The 19,546-nt window shown below is 36.8% G+C and overlaps 2 protein-coding genes across 5 annotated transcripts in view; one reads left to right on the top strand and one right to left on the bottom strand.

The window, feature by feature from the left end:
- LOC114246676 (uncharacterized) overlaps nt 1–1,074 on the top strand; it is a 31,828-nt gene extending 30,754 nt beyond the window's left edge. For all 4 annotated transcript variants that reach the window (XM_089727630.1, XM_028179339.2, XM_089727629.1 and 1 more), the window contains one exon: nt 316–1,074. In XM_089727630.1, coding sequence (XP_089583756.1) covers nt 316–378 — 63 coding nt within the window. In that variant the 3' untranslated portion in view covers nt 379–1,074. The remainder of the gene's footprint in view (nt 1–315) is intronic.
- On the bottom strand, nt 740–18,102 carry Cand1 (Cullin-associated and neddylation-dissociated 1). The gene is made up of 24 exons (XM_089727631.1): nt 17,831–18,102; nt 17,576–17,745; nt 16,899–17,112; nt 16,670–16,804; nt 15,745–15,902; nt 15,460–15,622; nt 14,846–15,016; nt 13,905–14,013; nt 13,203–13,336; nt 12,547–12,707; nt 11,506–11,708; nt 10,712–10,905; nt 10,457–10,585; nt 10,249–10,380; nt 9,889–10,060; nt 8,256–8,404; nt 7,109–7,269; nt 5,984–6,182; nt 5,420–5,539; nt 5,201–5,338; nt 3,724–3,912; nt 2,911–3,154; nt 1,970–2,116; nt 740–1,573 (listed from the first exon to the last, which is right to left on the bottom strand). The coding sequence occupies exons 1-24, from the start codon at nt 17,870–17,872 to the stop codon at nt 1,440–1,442; spliced, it is 3,768 nt and encodes a 1,255-aa protein (XP_089583757.1). The 5' UTR covers nt 17,873–18,102; the 3' UTR covers nt 740–1,439.
- Between the last annotated feature and the right edge of the window lie 1,444 nt (nt 18,103–19,546).

Genomic DNA, 19,546 nt, shown 5'->3' with positions numbered 1-19,546 from the left:
AAGATGGTGGTCATTTACTAATATTTTTTCAGTAGACTTTTTGGAGGATCCTGAGAAGTTACGTCCGGCGGCTTTGTTTCATTTCCCACATTTGTGCACTTTCACAGATACTAAACAGTTACAATAAACCACCGTTATTACACATTTAATCCCGAACAAACACTAAATAGACAAAAGAAAACAGATCACAGAACTTCACTCCTCGCGTTCCCGCCAAAAAGTCCCTTTATTTAAATACTAAATATTTCGAAAACTACCCCCAAATTTGAATCAAACGTATTGATTAGTATAAATAATGTAATGTCGTTTTTTCAGAACGAATTCTCAAGTACGCGATCATCGAGTGCCACTCCGGCGACGAAAAGAAAAGGAAAATAACGGACACTCAATATTATTGTGTTGATTGCAATGTATTTTTAATTCCTAAGTATCTTCCACATAGCATGTAATATCACACATATCAGAATTTGTATGACTATCGATATACATTATAGTCGTTATTCGCAAAGAAAACCTTTTCAAGTACCTTTGCGTGTTGCAGATAATAATGTTATAATAAATACGTATTCACATATTCATATCCAGTAGAGCCGATGGAAATTGGGTACTTAATATATCTATCTACCTCTCTTAGGTTCGCTTATCAACATAATTTTTTTTAATGATATAAATTACATAAACAGAAAGCACTATAGTCTTACTTGAAGATTACGAATATAGTAAAATAATACAAACAAAATATATAACACAATCATTTACTTGTCAACAAGATCTCTTCCAACATTACGTCACCAAACATCGAGTGGTATCGATTAAGTATTTAGCAATCATTCGAATATAATTTTCAGACGATGTAAGTTATCGACTCGAATCGATAGCGCAGTTTCGATAGTTATACAAATTGGCCGCCCACTGCGTCACAGTGTAATGTGAAGTGACGTCTTATTCCCGGAGTCTTTAGTCCCTAAGTTTAATGAGCATTGAGATTATGTTGTACTATCATAAGTTCTCTTTGAAACATAGCAGTGTTTAAGATATTTTCTTGTAATTTCGTAATAAATCTGTTGAATTAAACTACATTTCTTAGTTATTACACTCGATAATTTTACAACTTATTTATATGCTTACAAAAAAAAATATCTATTACAATTTATTCATACTCGTGCACGTTTAAAAGAAAACACGATAAAACAAATACATATTTACCTAAAAACTTCGATGCATAAATGCAAAATTTGAAAACACCGTAATAATCTTACCAGCACTTTGAGAGAAGCAAAATATTATTGCACTGTTCATGTTAGTTTAAAACACATTTCGATTTTTATGATTTTTAAGTGTAGTCATTCCAACTGAATATCACGTAATTTCTCCATTAAGTTCACGTTGGCCTGGCAGGACTGCGGTGAGTCCCGGAGAGACGTTTGTGAGGTGCTTGGCTAGCTTTGGTCCATGAGGTTCGAGTCCAGGCCGGCCGCCCCGCTCGAATCCTTCAGGATAGACTCGAAGATCGGCTGAAGCTCGGGCAGTGATCGAATTTGAGTCACGAAGTCCATAAGATGTGGATTTTTATCTAAAATTTTTTATTTACAATCGAGTTTAAAATGACTTCCTTTTTTACTTGTTTGCTCGTCGATCAACAGATTCAGTTGACTTAGCTTTATATATTATGTACAAGTATATTTTGCATTTAAATGAGCGTTTCTCATAACAGTCATATGAATACAGTGCCTTCATAAATGACCCGGTTTCCTTTTGACCAATGGAATTTATATAGTGTTTTGAAATCGCTTTCAAAACAGAAGACAGCATTACATACATAACAACATTTGTTGCTACGCGAAATACATTCTCCAGGAAACACGAGAAGCGCCATTACGAGCCCACGAAATAAAATTGTGTTTATTACTTTAAAATTTAACAAATAGTAGTATTGAACAATAGTGATCAAGATAAGTCTTAATTTTACCTGCTTCTGGAATCTGCATCAAGGCAGCGGTAGCGCGGAGGGCGGACCGTTTCAATTCATCTTGTTTCTCATATTCTTGTTTCACGGAATTAGCTTTGACTTTCATTGTACACGTCGCTCTCAACGGCTCCACTAGACTTTCTAACCCTAAGATCAAAGAACAATCGTTAATAACCTAAACCATAAACTTTTTTTTTATTAGGTACTTAGATCGGTGGACGAGCTCACAGCCCACCTTAAGTGGTTACCAAAGCCCATAGACATCTACAACGTAAATGCCGCCACCCACCTTGAGATGAGTTCTAAGGTCTCAGTATAGTTACAACGGCTGCCTCATCCTTCAAACCGAAACGCATTACTGCTTCACGGCAGAAATAGGCAAGGTGGTGTTACCTACCAGTGCGGACTCACAAGAGGTCCTGTAGATTTTTACTACACGATGTTATTCCTTCACCGTGGAAGTCAATCGTGAACGTTTGTTAATTACGTATTTCGTTAGACAAATTGGTATCTGCTAGCGTAATTCGAACACCGGTGGATCGCTAGATACGAACTTCGGGCTTCGATAACCACTGCATGTAACCGCGTGTATCTTGAGCCAATTCTATATTTGTTTCTTTTTTGGACCGGTTAGGCAACAATAGTTATAAAGCCCAGTGGCCTCATTTAGTACAGTTGAATATGCAATTTCGAAAAGGGCACATCTCTGAAAATGTAAAATGTACAGGAAATGAAAAAATCTGATTATTTTCTAAAGCAGTGTAAAATTTAAAATATTAACTTTTGAGATATATTTTAGTGTTAATTAGCAATTGAAAATTACTGAAATTATTATAATACGGGTGTAGGTATGCCTCAAAACTACATGTATATGAAAAAACGTATTTGACAAAATATGCGACATGTGCCCTTTTCGAAATTGCATATTCAGTTGTACTCACTCTGCAGCACGACGGCCGGACACAGCTGCGCCAGACGAGCACACATGAGGTACGTCAGCATCTTGATGTCGTAGTGGTCGCGGAGTCCGTCCTCCACGTGGCGCAGGAACTCGAACACGTCGAGGCGGTCCAGGCACGTGCCCAGCAACGTGTACATGCACTCGAAGGCCGCCTTACGGAGATCGAGACCGTCGTCCACCGAGTGCTTGAACGGACCCATCTCCACTTCACGAATCAGTTCTTTCTGTGAATAGTATTAACGATTTATTAGGCTACTTGTAGAAGTAGCAGTTTATTGTGACGTAGGCTCCTCAGCCTCCAGTAAAATTAAAGAAACAATTAAATCAGTACAAGATAATTTGTGTTTGTTATTGTCACGTTATAGAGGTAAAGGTAAGAGGCGTGAATGACGATATGAGAGAGAGAGAGAGAGGGGGGGGGAGAGAGAGGGAGAGAGGGGGGAGAGAGGGGGAGAGAGAGGGAGAGAGAGAGAGAGAGAGGGAGGGAGAGAGACAGGGAGAGAGAGAGAGAGAGAGAGGGAGGGAGAGAGAGAGGGAGAGAGAGAGAGAGAGGGAGGGAGAGAGAGAGGGAGAGAAAGAGAGAGGAGTGAGTGTTGAGATTACGGCTGATAGAAGAGAATGGAAGTGAAATGAAATGTGCCGACCCCACCTAGTGGGATAAGGTGCAGAAAAAGAAGATTGTCACGTTATAGTGTTGTCACTGATATTGGACTGAGATATGGAGATATGAAGTGTAATCGTCAATTTAAATTTGCCTGTAAAAGGTTAGATGATGTTATGAGCGTAGAGATACCTTGACTTTGGTTTCAGCGTAGATGGTGGGCAGCACTTGCGGCAGCAGGTCGCGGACGAGCGAGGGCTTGTTGTGCGCGGCCGAGTTGAAGGCGACGAGCGCCACGCGCCGCACGCCCAGCTCCGCGTCCCGGAGCGGCACCAGCAGCTCGCACATGCAGCCGCGCAGCAACCCGTCTATGGCTTGCGGCTGCGGACACCGTCGAACCCCTCATTTTTTTAAAGGTATTTTATGACCTGGTAACTAAGACCTTTAAGTCATGTCTTATTTTAATTTATATTCTTATTTTTATGAAAAATTATAACATGGAGTGAAATGAAACGAAGGTGATTAATTTGAGACATTAATCAACTGGGATGAAATTAAATGAAATGAGATGAGATGATATGGGATGAAATATAATCCCAGTAAGATGGTGGTCATTTACTGATATTTTTTCAGTGGACTTTTTGGAGGATCCCGAGAAGTTACGTCCAGCGGCTTTGTTTCATTTTCCCACATTTGTGCACTTTCACAGATATTAAACAGTTAATAAGCCACCGTTATTACACATTTAAACCCGAAGAAACACTTAATAGACAAAATAAAACAAAACACAAAACTTCACTCTCGCGATCCCGCCAAAAAGTCCTCGGACCCCTCATACGCACTTACAGCCCGTTCACACATGGTCTCCGTGTATACGGTACCCGTTTTAACGGATACGACAAAAAATTATGCTTTGTTCACACATAGGCACCGTATAACGTTCAACGTATCCGTCATTACTGGATACGATGTCCACAAGAAAATTCGTAGCATACCGCCGCTATTCTACCAGGATGAAACTTCTTTGTCTAGCTGCACCGCCCGCCGGCCCCCTCACCCCCGCACAGTTTCTATCCGGTAAAATTGTACGGAAACATGACGGATACGTATTACCGTTCATCCAGTATTCGATGACAAAACGGAATATCATAATTTACCGGATAGTTTTTATTTACTGTATACTGAATACTGTACCATATGTGAAGTCACTCATACAGCTCCAGCTCCATCGATGAAAAAAAACGTATCCGACAAAACGGACCAGTGAAACGGTGTGAACGGGCTCTTACACGTACAACCATCGTCATTATCATAGTCGGTTAATCTTGGCATAGCAGTCGTGGTCATGTGGAACCTTTGAATATTATGGCCACGACAGTTGTTCTCCATAATTCGCGAACTGAGGGTTAACGCACGCACTCATGTGGTACGCATCCACAATCATATGTTACATAATTTAACCGAAATATAAATTACTCATTAAATTAATACTTCTGCTTAATTGCTGGTTTAACGTGTTGTAAACGTTAATTTTGCCTATTATAGCAGAAAAACATTCTTAATTTTCTATTGGAAGAGACACTATTAGACTTAAGAGCAAGTCACAATTTTCATTTCTCAAGGTCCTAAAATTTTATTCTCTGGTTAAAACTATTTATAATATACAAACCTGATCAGATATAGTAAACTTAACAGCAGTAACGGCAGTCGTTCTAGTCAAAGGCTCTGGTGACTTTAAGAACTCTTTTAGATGTGGCAACAATTCCTCTGGTTCAAGGAGACACAATTTACCCAAGCATTCAGCTACCTGAAAATCATTCATAATTTATTAACACAGCTTATGACAAGACGGATAAAAAGATAGTTGATTTTAGAAAATCAAACTTACTACATTCCGAGATCCTTCTTCAGCACACTGACAATGTTTAGATAATTGTACCCAAATCTGTGGTATAAAGGGTCGTAAAGCTTCCACGCCTTCCGGAGTACATGACTCTGATGAGATGATCTGAAAGATTATTAAAATTTAACAATCTGTTGTCCTTAGAATATCTTAAAATTAATAATTAGCTTTCTGTACAAAAAAAAAACTTACAATTGAGTAAACTTACAATTGAGTAAACTACAAAAACTTACAATTATATTGAGAATATTTTTATTACAGTATTTTATCCATAAATTAAATTAAACATATTGTTATATACTACTAGCATTGTACACATTCTTGAAAGCAATGAAAATAAAAATACATATTGCGATTTTATTCTACAACCAAACCCAACTATTGTTCATATTTCCAAGTCATTCACAAATCAGGCGATAAATTATTTAAACACATACATCATTTCCTAAAAACTATTTTGTAGCTATACAATTCCATTTCCACAATAATTTAAATTAATGCCTAGATTTTTTTGTAATCGAAACCTAGTGGTTTATAAAAGTTATTTACCTCTCTTAGCGAATGAAGCAGGAGGTACTGGCGTTTGGGCTGAGCCTCGATCTCCCCCAGGATGAAGGGCAAGAATTCTGGAAGGTTACCCACTGCAACGGAGCCGAGGGCGTAACTAGCAGCGGACTTCACTTCTTCCGAAGACGGCGTAAAAGAATTGAGCAGCACTTCCTTCAAATTCGGAACCGAGCTCAAATCTCTGCGGATAAATATAGTTATAGCTTCAGTTTTACTCTTAAGTACCTATTCTAACGAAACTATATTCTAAAGACCAATCAAACCTACCTCTTAATTACCTATTCTAATAACAAATAAAAAAATTGTTATAAGTAAAAATGTTACTTCTAGTACATAATAGGGTTGCCATTTAAAAGATATTTCCTGAGATAATAATAGTGTGTGGTATGAAAGGCTAGCGACGACGCTATATACATTTGAATTGGTACACAAATACAAACTGGATCATGCTGTGTCATTTTACAAGCAACTAGTGACTGTTCTGTACCAGTTATAATTTCAAAACGGTACGATCACCAAAAAGAAAATTAAAAGACCAGCAATGTGACTATAGATGTAATTTTAGTAAAATCTAATAGATATTCATGCATTAAAAGTAAAATTTAAATTATTGTCAGATAAGTCCTGTAGTTTCATCATATTACGAGTATCATGACACCTTAACAACAGAACGCTGTGAGAACGATAACAGTTGATTTCAAACCTCAGGATAGAGATAAGAAAATTCTCGACTTCAGCAACCGTCTCAACTTTACTAGTGGTAGGACATCTTGTGAGTCCGCACGGGTAGATACCACCACCCTGTCTATTTCTGCCGTGAAGCAGTAATGCGTTTCGGTTTGAAGGGTGGGGCGGCCGTTGTAACTATACTGAGACCTTAGAACTCATATCTCAAGGTGGGTGGCGGCATTTGGGTTATGGATGTCTATGGGCTCCAGTAGCCACAACACCATGTGGGCTGTGAGCTCGTCCACCCATCTATGCAATAAAAATAAAATAAAAAAAAATACTTTTCAATTTCCGCCACATTCGAAAATTCAAAATCTCTGTTGAAGTTGCATGTGTTTACGCCAGGCTGGTGGAAGTGAATAGAAAGAGTGGACTCACAGATGTCGTCCGATCTCAGCGAGCGCGAGCAGCGAGAACATGTGGTGCGCGTCGGAGGGCGGGTGTGCGGCGTCGCGCAGGAAGCCTCGCACCGCCTCGCCCGCTTCCGGCCCCCCCTCCACCACCACGGCCGCCACGCATTTCGACAACGAATGGAACGCCTGCGCACATTACTTCTTGTATTAACTCTTTGTGTTAGGTTGTAGCAGAGATGAGTGACCATGTTAGGACCTTCCCCGGCGTATCTCCAACCAATAAACAAAGGGTAAATAACATGTACTTATATATATAATAACTTTTTACGAAAATTGCGCGGTCGGAGTATGGAATTTTCCACACTTATAGAGAAAGAATATAGAGAAGAAGTGCACAATGCTAATACTTTTTTAAAATAATGCATAAAAGATACATTAAATCAATAAAGAAAACATTACACACACTACCATGTATTTGACACAACACATATATATAAATATACTCTTTATTGTCAATTGTCAAACTTTTGTTAGTGTTTAAACTCTGTGGTCAAATTGAGAATAGATGAATACCGGAACTTTTTGGCGGGAACGCGAGGAGTGAAGTTGTGTGATTTGTTTTATTTTGTCTATTTAGTGTTTCTTCAGGTTTAAATGTGTAATAATGGTGGTTTATTAACTGTTTAATATCTGTGAAAGTGCACAAATGTGGGAAAATGAAACAAAGCCGCTGGACGTAACTTCTCGGGATCCTCCAAAAAATCCACTGAAAAAATCTTAGTAAATGACCACCATTTTACTGAGATTATATTTCATCCCATATCATCTCATTTCATTTCATCCCAGCTGGTTAATGTCTCAAATTAATCATCTTCATTTCATTTCACTCCATAATATCATTTTTCATAAAAATATGAACATAAATTAAAATAAGACATGGCTTAAAGGTCTCAGATACCAGATCATAATATCCCTTAAAAAAAAGATGAATACCGTGTCTTTATTATTATTTATGTATTGTTTAGTTTTGGCGAAATCTGTGATTTTATTATATAAGTATAATAAATAATATTTGACAATAGAACCATAATAATGTTCAAACTTATAATTTCAATAATTTTAGTCGAATTTCGACTACTGCGGGACCGCTAACTAGTAAGTGTGTAAATTACCTGTTTGATATGGTGTGCGGTAGCGTTGTGCTCTTGCAAGCGACGCACGGGCATCACCAACAAGGCAAGCAGCTCGCGGCGCGAACAGCCCGCCACGTCGGCCGACACCAGCGCACTCAGGACGCCCAACATTGCTTTGAGAGCGCCGCCTGTACCAATTTAATGTCCCTATTTTTAATTCATTTTATGAACTGGATTATAGTCCTTATAACCTTATTGTTACATTACATTTAGGTTATTGTTATAGTACATTGTGCACCAAGGGAGAAAAGTAGTATGAGTAGTATGAGTAGTATGAGATGTCCTACTTTTTTCATACTCATAAAAAAACAATTTAACTATTTTTTTATTTTTAAATAAACTACTACTAATTGAATAAGAACTGTCTGATGAACTCATCTTTGTTTAATAGTTCACTATTAAATTTTATTAAGTTTTGTTTATTTCACTTTTTCACTAAACACAATATTGCAAATTATCCGAGCACAACAATGCCGGAGAATTTTTGGTGCGTGAGAGCAGACGTAGACACTAACGCACATGCGCACTTGTACCCAGGGAGAAAAAGTTACACTTTCTTCCTTGTACAGCGGGAGGAAAAGTTACACTTTCTTCCTTGTACAGCGGGATGAAAACCGAACTTTTGGCGTAGGTAGGAGAACAAATATTTTGTCGTAAATGGTCGCATCCAAGTTGATTAGTCTAGAATCGTTTGAAAAATAACATTTCATGAAATACGGAACATCTCTTTCATATGTCAATTCGCTTTTTCAATCAATTTCAATTCTCTTTCATATGTAACATCTGCTATGAAACCGAAGTGTATGTCTCGTGCTGGGCGGTGACGCTTAAGACGTCGTTTGAGATCGATGTGTCTGTCCTATATAAGCCGCGCCAATAAAGAAACGAATCTAAAATGGCGGCGGCGATCATGCGCTCTCGCTCTAAACTATTGCTGTCTTTAGTCGCACACGGCGCGTACTGCATGCAAAAAAATATCAGTTCTGATTTTATTCTCAGACATGCTCAGAGACAACATCTCTCAAATTCTGTTGTTATTTGTTGCATTTGTTCGTTATTTCGTGGTTATTTTGTTATTTATTTTACACCTCCCCCTCTGCCAGGGCACCAAAGTAAAGTAAAGCACATTCTCATTTTTGTTTTTTTATATTTTTTTACAACAAACAACTTTCTCTTTCTATTTTTCTTTTTATTTGTTGTATATAGATATTGTATATAAATAAATAAATAAATATTTACTAACAATCACGCCACGTTAACTGGTCCCGTGATAAGTTCGTAAAGAACTTGTGTTACAGGTACCAGATAAAGGATATAAATGTAAGATTTTTATTATACACATACATATATTTAATAGACATCCATAACCCTGGAAAAGACATTTATATTTAACATACAAATATCTTCCCTTGGCGGGATTCGAACCCGCGACCCCCTTGTGTAGTGACCATGTCACTTACCACTACACCAGACGGCCGTTAATTTGTTACCTTACCATCTTTCAGTGCAGGCACATAGACGCCATTTTCGATTCATTTATTTATTGGCGCGGCTTACGCATACATAGGTACGGCACTAAATAGAATGTTAGTGGGACGTAGTGTAGCAGCACCTTGGAGTAGCGGCGACTTGGCGAGCGCGAGTATTTTGGGGGTGAGGGCGTAACGCGCGTCCGCTGTGAGGGCGGCGGGACAGCGCAGGCAGGCGGACCGCACCAGCGCCAGAGCCGTCTGCGCGCAGTGCAGGTCCTGCTCGCACACCAAGGCCGGCACCTCCATCAGCACCTGCACAAACAACACACAGTTCTGGCATTCCTGTCGCAACCTTATTTGCGGTAGGCAGTGGCTCGGCTCTGCCCCTGGTATTGCTGAAGTCCATGGGGACGGTAACCACTCACCATCACAAGGGCAATAAAAAAAATTACTATTAAATTTTCTGCTGAGAATTGATACAAAATATATTCCAAACTCACCTTGCTCAAAAGTTCAATGCTGATGGCATGACTATAATTCTGTACCAGAGTGTCTAGAAGGACCAGTGTTGACAATTTCAATGCTCTTTGATTTTTTCTTAAGAATGACCCGAGAATAGGTACAGCATCAGACTAAAAAAGGAATATTCATTAATACAATATTTAAATTGAAAAATTACCATAGACTATTAAATGTACGTTGACTTACCAAAATAGGAGTGAGATCGATCCTCAACGGTGACGATGCTACTTTTGTCAAAGCTTTAACGGTAGTGAGGCGAGTTATTTCGTTTCGAAGTCGCTCTAAAAATATTGGAAGACACACAGGGAGCTCGTTCTGCAAAACATTTTATACAATTATTTCAATTTAATTTAATATTAGTCTTGAATTATTCTAATGTTAAAACTTAAACACAGAAATAACAAGGGTATCGGTAGTAGTGAATTTAACCAATGTACAAACCTGTAAATAATCTCCAAAATGACACAAGAGCTGTCCGCAAGCAGCTATAGCTCGTTCTTTTACTTCCTGGTCCATATCTGTGGCCCGCAGCCTCACTAGATTGCACTCGTACATTGCAGGTATAAACTGTTTCAACTCTTCCGGAGGAGGCTCAACTGCAACTTCTACTTCACCATCGGCGCCTTCTACATTGTCTTTTGTACAAAACACAGAACATTATTTATTTGTAGATACATTGATTAATGAAATAATTATAAAATGAGAATCTGAATCTGAATCAGAAACTTCGTAGGCAGCGGCTTGTCTCTGCCCCTGGCATTGCTGAAGTCCATGGGCGACGGTAACCACTCACCATCAGGTGGGCCGTATGCTCGACTGCCTACAAGGGCAATAAAAAAAAAACAATAGTTTTTTTTTTGTAATAAATTAATATTCATTTTTTTTAATATTTAATTATTAAGCAAATAAACGTACGTAATAACAATAAAGCGAATAAACTTTTCTCTTTTTATTGACTAATTATCTTTTTTTTCTTTTGTTTTTGTATTTAGCTATTGACTAGCTTTAGTATGATCAATACAATGGTGAAATTATATTATATTTTTTTCCAATACATATTTAAATATAAAGGAGATGCAATATATAAAATAAATGTTATGTATAAGTAGTTATGGTCGAATTTTGTTCATTGCCCGACCATTAGTACAATGAATAGCACAATTTGAATGTTAATTGAGGTGTTAGAACAAATACAGAATCAAAAGTACAAAATACAAAATCAGAAGGCCACATACCCAGAGGACGCATAATCTTCACCAGAAGCTGAAGCACCCTAAGAGCCTCAGCAGTAACTTTGTAGAAGGGGTCGTGCACGCTGGCCAGCACGGCCGGTAGTAGCGCCGCCGCGTGCTCTCGCATACCGGCGCCCTGCCCGCGCACCAGGCAACCAATGAACACTAACGTCTCGATCTTCATCGATGATGCTGTGGTCTTGTCCCTACATGAATACAATCTTTCCATGTATCCTTACCATGTTCGAAAAAATCTCAAATACAATATTGAGAGTCGTTAATGAAATTAATATCAGATCTAAAAAGTAGCAAAAGCACTATAATTAATATGAGAATTGCCAGTGAGTAATAATTTGCGATCTGAACGATTTGGCCACCCCAGTCACCACCCCATCCTTTAAAATAGGTAAACCGTTGAATACTCCACTTTTTGCCTAAGTCGTTCTAATAATCGTTAACAATAATCCTCCGCAAAATGATAAGATTTTATATACTTCAATACACTTTTCGAAAGTGCTCGAGAAGGCAAAGCTCAACTCAAATAGTCAACTTATATTGATACAAAAAAACAGGCAGCGACTTGGCTCTACTCCTGGCATTGCTGAAGGTCATGGGCGACGGTAACCACTTACTATCAGGTGGGCCGTATACTCGTCTGCCTACAAGGGCAATAATAAAAAAAAACAAGTAATTTGATAAAATTAAATAATCAACACTTCACGATACTTCTAGAACAGCGTTTCCCAAAGTGGGCGATAACGCCCCCTTGTCGGCGCTGCAGGTCTAAAGGGAGGCGGTAAGAGACCCAGAAAAAAAAACGTGGCATTGTGTAGAGGCTTTGGGGGCGATGTGTAATTTCAACTAAGAGGACTCTTAGACACCGACTGAGCTCTCGCTATAGTGGTTTTTAAGTAGATGAAAAAATGGGGGCGCTAAAAAATAATTTATTCTCATAGTAGGCAGAAGACCAAATAGGTTTTGGGAGCCCCTGTTCTAGACACACTCCTACACTATACGCACTACAGAGGGCTACAGTAGACTTACAGGAGAGCTGGTGTGAGAGCGCGAACCACCCGCGCCACGTGGTCGTACAAACAACCCGGCGCCGCAGCGAGCAGCTCCCGTAGCAGCGACAGTGCGCAGCCGCGCGCCCTCACGCTGCGCCCGCGTATCACACGTAGCGCGCCCCGCACTATGCTGCTCACCTGGACAAACGCGTACACTTACAGCCGTGCCTTCACTTACACGATCAACATGAAATATCACAATTTATGCTCCACCGACCACAGGCAACGTGGGAGCATAGGTCTCTTTATTTAAATAATCTCAGAAGTGTCCTGTTGATTATTTATGCAAGACAAAGGTGTTAAAAGCAAACACTATTTCTCAAGGTGCTTTTAGGTACCACAAGCACCGGTCATCGTTCTCGTCGAACCCGTCGCTTGCGACGAAGGGCTCGACGAGTAAATTAACCCACAGACACAGTCCACTGAGTTTCTCGCCGGATCTCCTCAGTGGGTCGCGTTTCCGATCCGGTGGTAGATTCTGCGAAACACGGCTCTTGCTTGGGTTCATGTTAGCAACGTCGTCAGATTTGAACCCCGTGAGCTCACCTACTAATTAAGGTTACGCTGAAATAGCCTCTCAAGGCTCAGCTTAGGTAGGATAAAAAAAAAACTCAAAGATCAAATAGTACAAACCGTTTGAATTAGTAAAGCCTGTGGTGAGTTATCAGCCGGGGTCCCAGAGAGTTGTAAGGCTGGTGGAGGTCGAGTTGCTCTCAGTAAAGCTGTGTAGGCGCTCAATATATCACACTTCACATTTTCCTCGCGTTCTGTTTGTAAAAAGATATTAAATTACATTTAAGATTTTTACCTTTTAATTACATACAACCAGTAATTACACGAATTCTAAATTTTTCGGGTTTGATTTTTTTATAAGATAAGATTCCATCTGCGTGGGAGTCTTTTTTTTTTAATTGCTAGATGGGTGGACGAGCTCACAGCCCACCTGGTGTTAAGTGGTTACTGGAGCCCGCAGACATCTACAACGTAAATGCGCCATCCACCTTGAGATGTAAGTTCTAAGGTCTCAAGTATAGTTACAACGGCTGCCCCAACCTTCAAACCGAAACGCATTACTGCTTCACGGCAGAAATATGCAGGGTGGTGATACCTACCCGCGCGGACTCACAAAAGGTCCTACTGCCGGTAAAAAAGTAGTCATTTGCAAACATAAATCAAGTACGTATTTTATTAGGATAATTGGTAAATCTCAGCGAGATGTAAGTGCCGGCGTGGTCGCATCGCTACCCCGCACATCTTATTCTTGAGACGATGACTTTGATCTCATTTTTTATTAGTCTATAGATAGACGATACATCTATCAGATAATATATTTACCTTTAAATCTAGCAATCAAAGCTGGCGAAACTGTATGGTACATCTCGGCTAAGAGCTCGTGACGCGTAGCTATCACAGATTCAAGACATTTAGCTGCAGCACGTCTCACCTGAAAAGATAAATCTTAATTTTTATTTCTTATTATGCATGAAGCAATGAATGCCGTCACGTACACTCATTTGTTGAAAGTACTATATGTCATTAAGTTATCATAAACAAAAAGAACAAAATCCTCAACTTTTACTCTTAAAGTAATAATTAAAACTATTTTTACTATTTAATCTCGTCTGTAACCACAAAAATTGTAAGGTATTCGAAACGACGGAAATTTTATAATGACAATAAGAAAAGTGAGATTAAACCATTAATGAAGTTTTAATTACATTTACAACTCACGAAAAAGGAAGAAAACACCACTCAAACGCATAATAATATGAGGTACAAAATCAAAATCACTTGAAACAATATCAAAAAATGAGAAAGTTACTATTTACATATACGCCTAAATAAGATAGATAGTCATGACAAGGCCAAAATAGAAGGTTCAAAATAAAAGACAGCTAAAAGAAAACTGAATTAAACTAATAAGCCAGATGATGAACTGTAATCTATTAAAAGATAATAATGAATGATGTTTACAATAAATCGGATTTTTTTATTATTATTTGATTGTATGCTATTCTGTTGTGAAAATTTGAATAGTCGCCGCTGGAGAATCCCTTATCCTCAGACCTTCGGACATTTTGTATATTTGCAAAAAGCATCTGTTTCTCATATTGTTCTATGAATTGTAACATGCTAGGCCCACTTTTGAAAGATCCCCCATCATGATAGTCAGCAATGGAGTTCATCCATAAATAATTTAATACACATTACAATTGCATATTTAGTATACACTGTTAAAATAAAGTAGTGATAACTGCATTATTTCTATTACATACTTTCCAGGACATGTCATCATCATCCGAATACTCTTCAGAGTCAGATTCAGGATCCGCATCAGGTGAGTATGTGTCATCTTCCATTTCTTCATCATCATCACACACTCCCTCTTCATCCTCATAGTTGTAATTTGGATCATATGTTATCATCTTTAGGCATAGATCAATTATCTTAAACAAAATAGTTATCAGTTTAGATCTTGAAGTTTTATCTATCTTTATATGCTTTGCTTTTATCTAACATGCATCTAGAACTACTTTGAATAGATAGAATTAAATTACAACAACAATTTTGCATTATTAACCATCAACCTACACTAGCAGAGGCACCTTGAGAAAAAAACCTACAACAATGTAAAAATGTAAAGGTTTTCAAAGGTTTTTCTAAATTTGTTACAGTAACGAAAGAATAATACATTCTGATTCGAAGGATGGGACAACTATTATCCCATGCAATTAAGACTTAAACCTCCTGTCTCAAAGCTTCATTCTTGTACGAATGTACATGTACATGACGTAAATGAGCTCCAATAACTGACAACACAAGGTTGACCCCTGAGCTTGTTCATCTATATATGCTATGAAAATAAAAAAATCCAATTAGGTCTATTTACCGTAGGTATATGTGGTTGGACTTCTTTAGGACACTTGAGGACAAATGCTTCAAGAGCCTGCAAGCAATGTTCCCGTAATTCTTCATCTGTATCTTTTGAATATTCCAAAACTGATGGTGCCACACGCCACAATTGTTCACCAAATCGGTGTCCAGCTTGACGACTAAAATAAACAAATTTCAAGAGAATTTAGTCTAATTAATATAATTTTTCTTGCCTAGATCCTACACATGCTGCAAAATTAAAATATGAATGAACAACAATGTCAATTAACTCACAACATACCATATAGAAGCAATGCACTGTATGTGTGTTCGGCTGACACTTGATGAAGTTGAAGAGCTCAGACCCTCCAGTAGATGGTCTATTAACTTGTTATAAAGCGAAGCATTGCAAGACATGACCAAATGTGACAACGCAACTATGGTGCGCTTGCGAACAGCCTGGAATTATTTAATATTATATTACGTAATTTTGGATCAATGTACACATTCATACTTTGCTGTATATTTCATAACTTTTTTGTAATGGACTATATCGTTAGGTGATAGCTCACCACCTACCTAATTCTATGTCATTACGAGTTTGAAAGATATTAGGATGTGAATGCAGCCACCCACTAAAAGACATAGCTTCAATGTTTGAATTTATACTGTCCCTAAATTGACCCATAGCTCAAACTGGTATATTTGAGATGTCTGCTAACAATACACACAGTCAAAGTACCTAACCCATAACAGCTACAAATTACCTATTAAGATAGTTAGGTAAGATAGGTAGTTAAGATAGTTAATTACTTGTCTTTCCAAATAAATTTATGGTTTCCTTAAATCTTCATTTTTGGTAAGAGTTGACCACAGCTCACAAAACAAAAAACCTTTATAATTTGATTAAATAAAATTTTAACTTGCTATTGCATTATATAATTATTATCAGCATGAAACATTTTATTTTAATATTTATTACATTACATATTTCCATTATTATTTTATATGTTGATAGTAAACAATAAAGTGTTCGCGAAATGTATGACCAACCACCAAGAAACATAATAATCAAGAGTCCAAATGGGACAATGAAGGTAGCAACAGCTGCTCCTGTAGGCTCCTTTAACTTTGAAATATCGGGACAACCAAAAGTTAGCCTACAAACTTTGGATACATAATAATATATAATTGGATCACAGGTGTTTTCATTGTTACTTGTATACCTGACGGGGAGATGCAAGCTGCGGCAACAGTGAATTGAGCAGCATAGGATGAAATGATATCAATAAACCACCAAATCTGCTCAATAAATCAGCAAGAATATCAAGTGCTTCAAGTTGAACTGAAACATCTTCTTGCTGAAAAAATTAATAAGAATAATGACATGTTTATTTTTTGAAGATAGCAATAAATTGAACAATCCAGTGAAATATCTAAACATCTATACTGTACCTTTTCTATAGCACTACTCAATTTACCAGTTATTTTCTTACAAACATTGGCAGCAAGAGTATTGGAACCCAGTGGGAGTTCAGAAATTACAGTCTTTAATCCAATGCTGCTGATGTCCCTTAGCTGCTCAGTATCCGAAAGCATATTGGCACAAAGTGTATCAACTATACCTTCCACCTGATACTCCTTTACTTTGTTTACAAGAGGACCGAGGCTGAAAGTGAATTATTGTCAAGGGTACTGGTTTGTTAATATCAGTATACAGTATTATAAAATTATGACTATAACAATATTATCATCAGGAAAGTCTATATTTTGGTGTGTGCTTCTTTCATGCAGCAATAGAGCAAAAGATTAACATATATTTTTTTTTTGTATGAGAAAGTTGAAATACCTAAGTGAATTTGGTTTAAATTGAAAAAAAGTTATGTAGTTTTACAAATTTAACACCGATAAAAGTACAGAACAACTGAGACTATTAGACGACTTTGTAAAGGAAACTTATCTAATTTCATAAAACTATGACAAAAATCTGCGACAACGAATATTGAAATTTTATCTTCTACCATACTTTTTCATAAGTAGTTTGAATAGAACTTAAAAAATTGAGAGTTAAATCACATGCAGGATTGATACTCAGATTTATTGTGCTTGGAATTATGACATATCAAACGAACCATTTCACAGCTAAATTCTGAACTTCACCATTCTTGTCTTCGAGTAATCGTAGAAGCATTTTTACTACCTTTCTTTCAGAATCATCGTCGAGCTTGATACTGTCTTTTTGCAACTCTGTCATCAAATCATTAGTGGCCATAAACCTGAAGTCTTTATCATTGGATGTCATCTACGAAATAAATAGAAAATCCTCAATGAATGCGAGCTTATTAGATATGAAAACATTGAACTAGTTAACAAATTAACCGGCTTACCTTCTCAAGAAGATGTGCTATATGATACGACACATTAGCCATTGTGCAAATCCTATCAGTGTCTCTTCCAAAAATAATTTAAAAATATTAAGACCTAACGAGAGCTAATTAGTTGAGAACAGTTTAATCAACATTAATTCACACGAGAAAAAATTTGCAAAAAACTAGGTAAAACTAAAACCTCATTTATGTGACCATAGACCTTTTTGTCAATTTTTTCTTTTGCTCTAGGTACACAGACCTCTATTGAACAGTACTCACCTACTAAGTGTATAATCTATGGTACTCACTGTAGATTATTACAAAGGTGAATGAAGTTAGCCCCTCAAAACATTTTTTTTTTCCTATTTTATACTTATTCTCTATTAATTCGTTTGTTCATCATTTGTTCATGATTGTTCACTGTTAATAATTGTTTGTTCTGCATTTATTTATTTAAAAAAAAAATTTAAAAATATACCTACAAGTTAGCCCCTCTAATGCAATTTTTAATACTTTTTCATCCTGAATGACTCGTAAATATTCATTTTCGATTGTTCTTATATAAAACATGTTTGTTCTCTTTCGAAATTACTCGTTTTTTGTTTAATTTACTATTTTTATTAGTTGAATAAATGTATGCAAAATATGTGTACTGCGCATGCGTCAATTATAATGCCTAAACTTTCTACACGGTTTTAATCGTGAAAAAAAAACAAATATAAATCCTGAAGGAGCAATTAATTGGTATACAGTTTAATTAAAAAAAATTTAAAATAAATAAATGAAGTAATGTTCATTGGCGTTAAGTTAGACCAAATACATTTTTTCCATCCTCTTACCTATCGTATTAAAATGTTATTTTACTAATGTTAGGAATATAATTTCGACTGTGTAAAAAAGTTATTATAATGTATACCTATATTATCTCTTGAAAGATAAATAATGAACATATTTACTTATTTGTTTATATTACCTATGTGAACTCCCTATCTTTTTTATACCTTCATAACAATAAGTAGGAGGATGGAAAAAATATATTTGGTCTAACTTAACGCCAATGCACATTACTTCATTTATTTATTTTTAAATTTATTTTATTAAACTGTATACCAATTAATTGCTCCTTCAGGATTTATATTTGTTTTTTTTTTCACGATTAAAACCGTGTGGAAAGTTTAGGCATTATAGTTAACGCATGCGCAGTACACATATTTTGCATACATTTATTCAACTAATAAAAATAGTAAATTAAACAAAAAACGAGTAATTTCGAAAGAGAACAAACATGTTTTATATAAGAACAATCGAAAATGAATATTTACGAGTCATTAAGGATGAAAAAGTATTAAAAATTGCATTAGAGGGGCTAACTTGTAGGTATATTTTTAAATATTTTTTTTAAATAAATAAATGCAGAACAAACAATTATTAACAGTGAACAATCATGAACAAATGATGAACAAACGAATTAATAGAAAATAAGTATAAAATAGGAAAAAAAAAATTTTTTGAGGGGCTAACTTCATTCACCTTTATTACGAGCCAAAGGCATCGAGACCATTACTATGATTTTTTTTTATTTTTATTCCCCAATAGCTCTACTATGAGGTGTTTCAGGATTATGAATTCTTTCTGGTACCCTGTATATTGAGCGCCAAGTATGAAAATAATTTATCATTATTTTCTGCTTTTATTACTATAACTTCAAATATGCAGATTGTAGAAGTAAGTTGT

This window comes from Bombyx mandarina, chromosome 05 (genome assembly GCF_030267445.1).
Source record: "Bombyx mandarina strain Sakado chromosome 05, ASM3026744v2".
Classification (NCBI taxonomy): Eukaryota; Metazoa; Arthropoda; class Insecta; order Lepidoptera; family Bombycidae; genus Bombyx; species Bombyx mandarina.
This window is presented reverse-complemented; position numbering and strand designations above follow the sequence as displayed.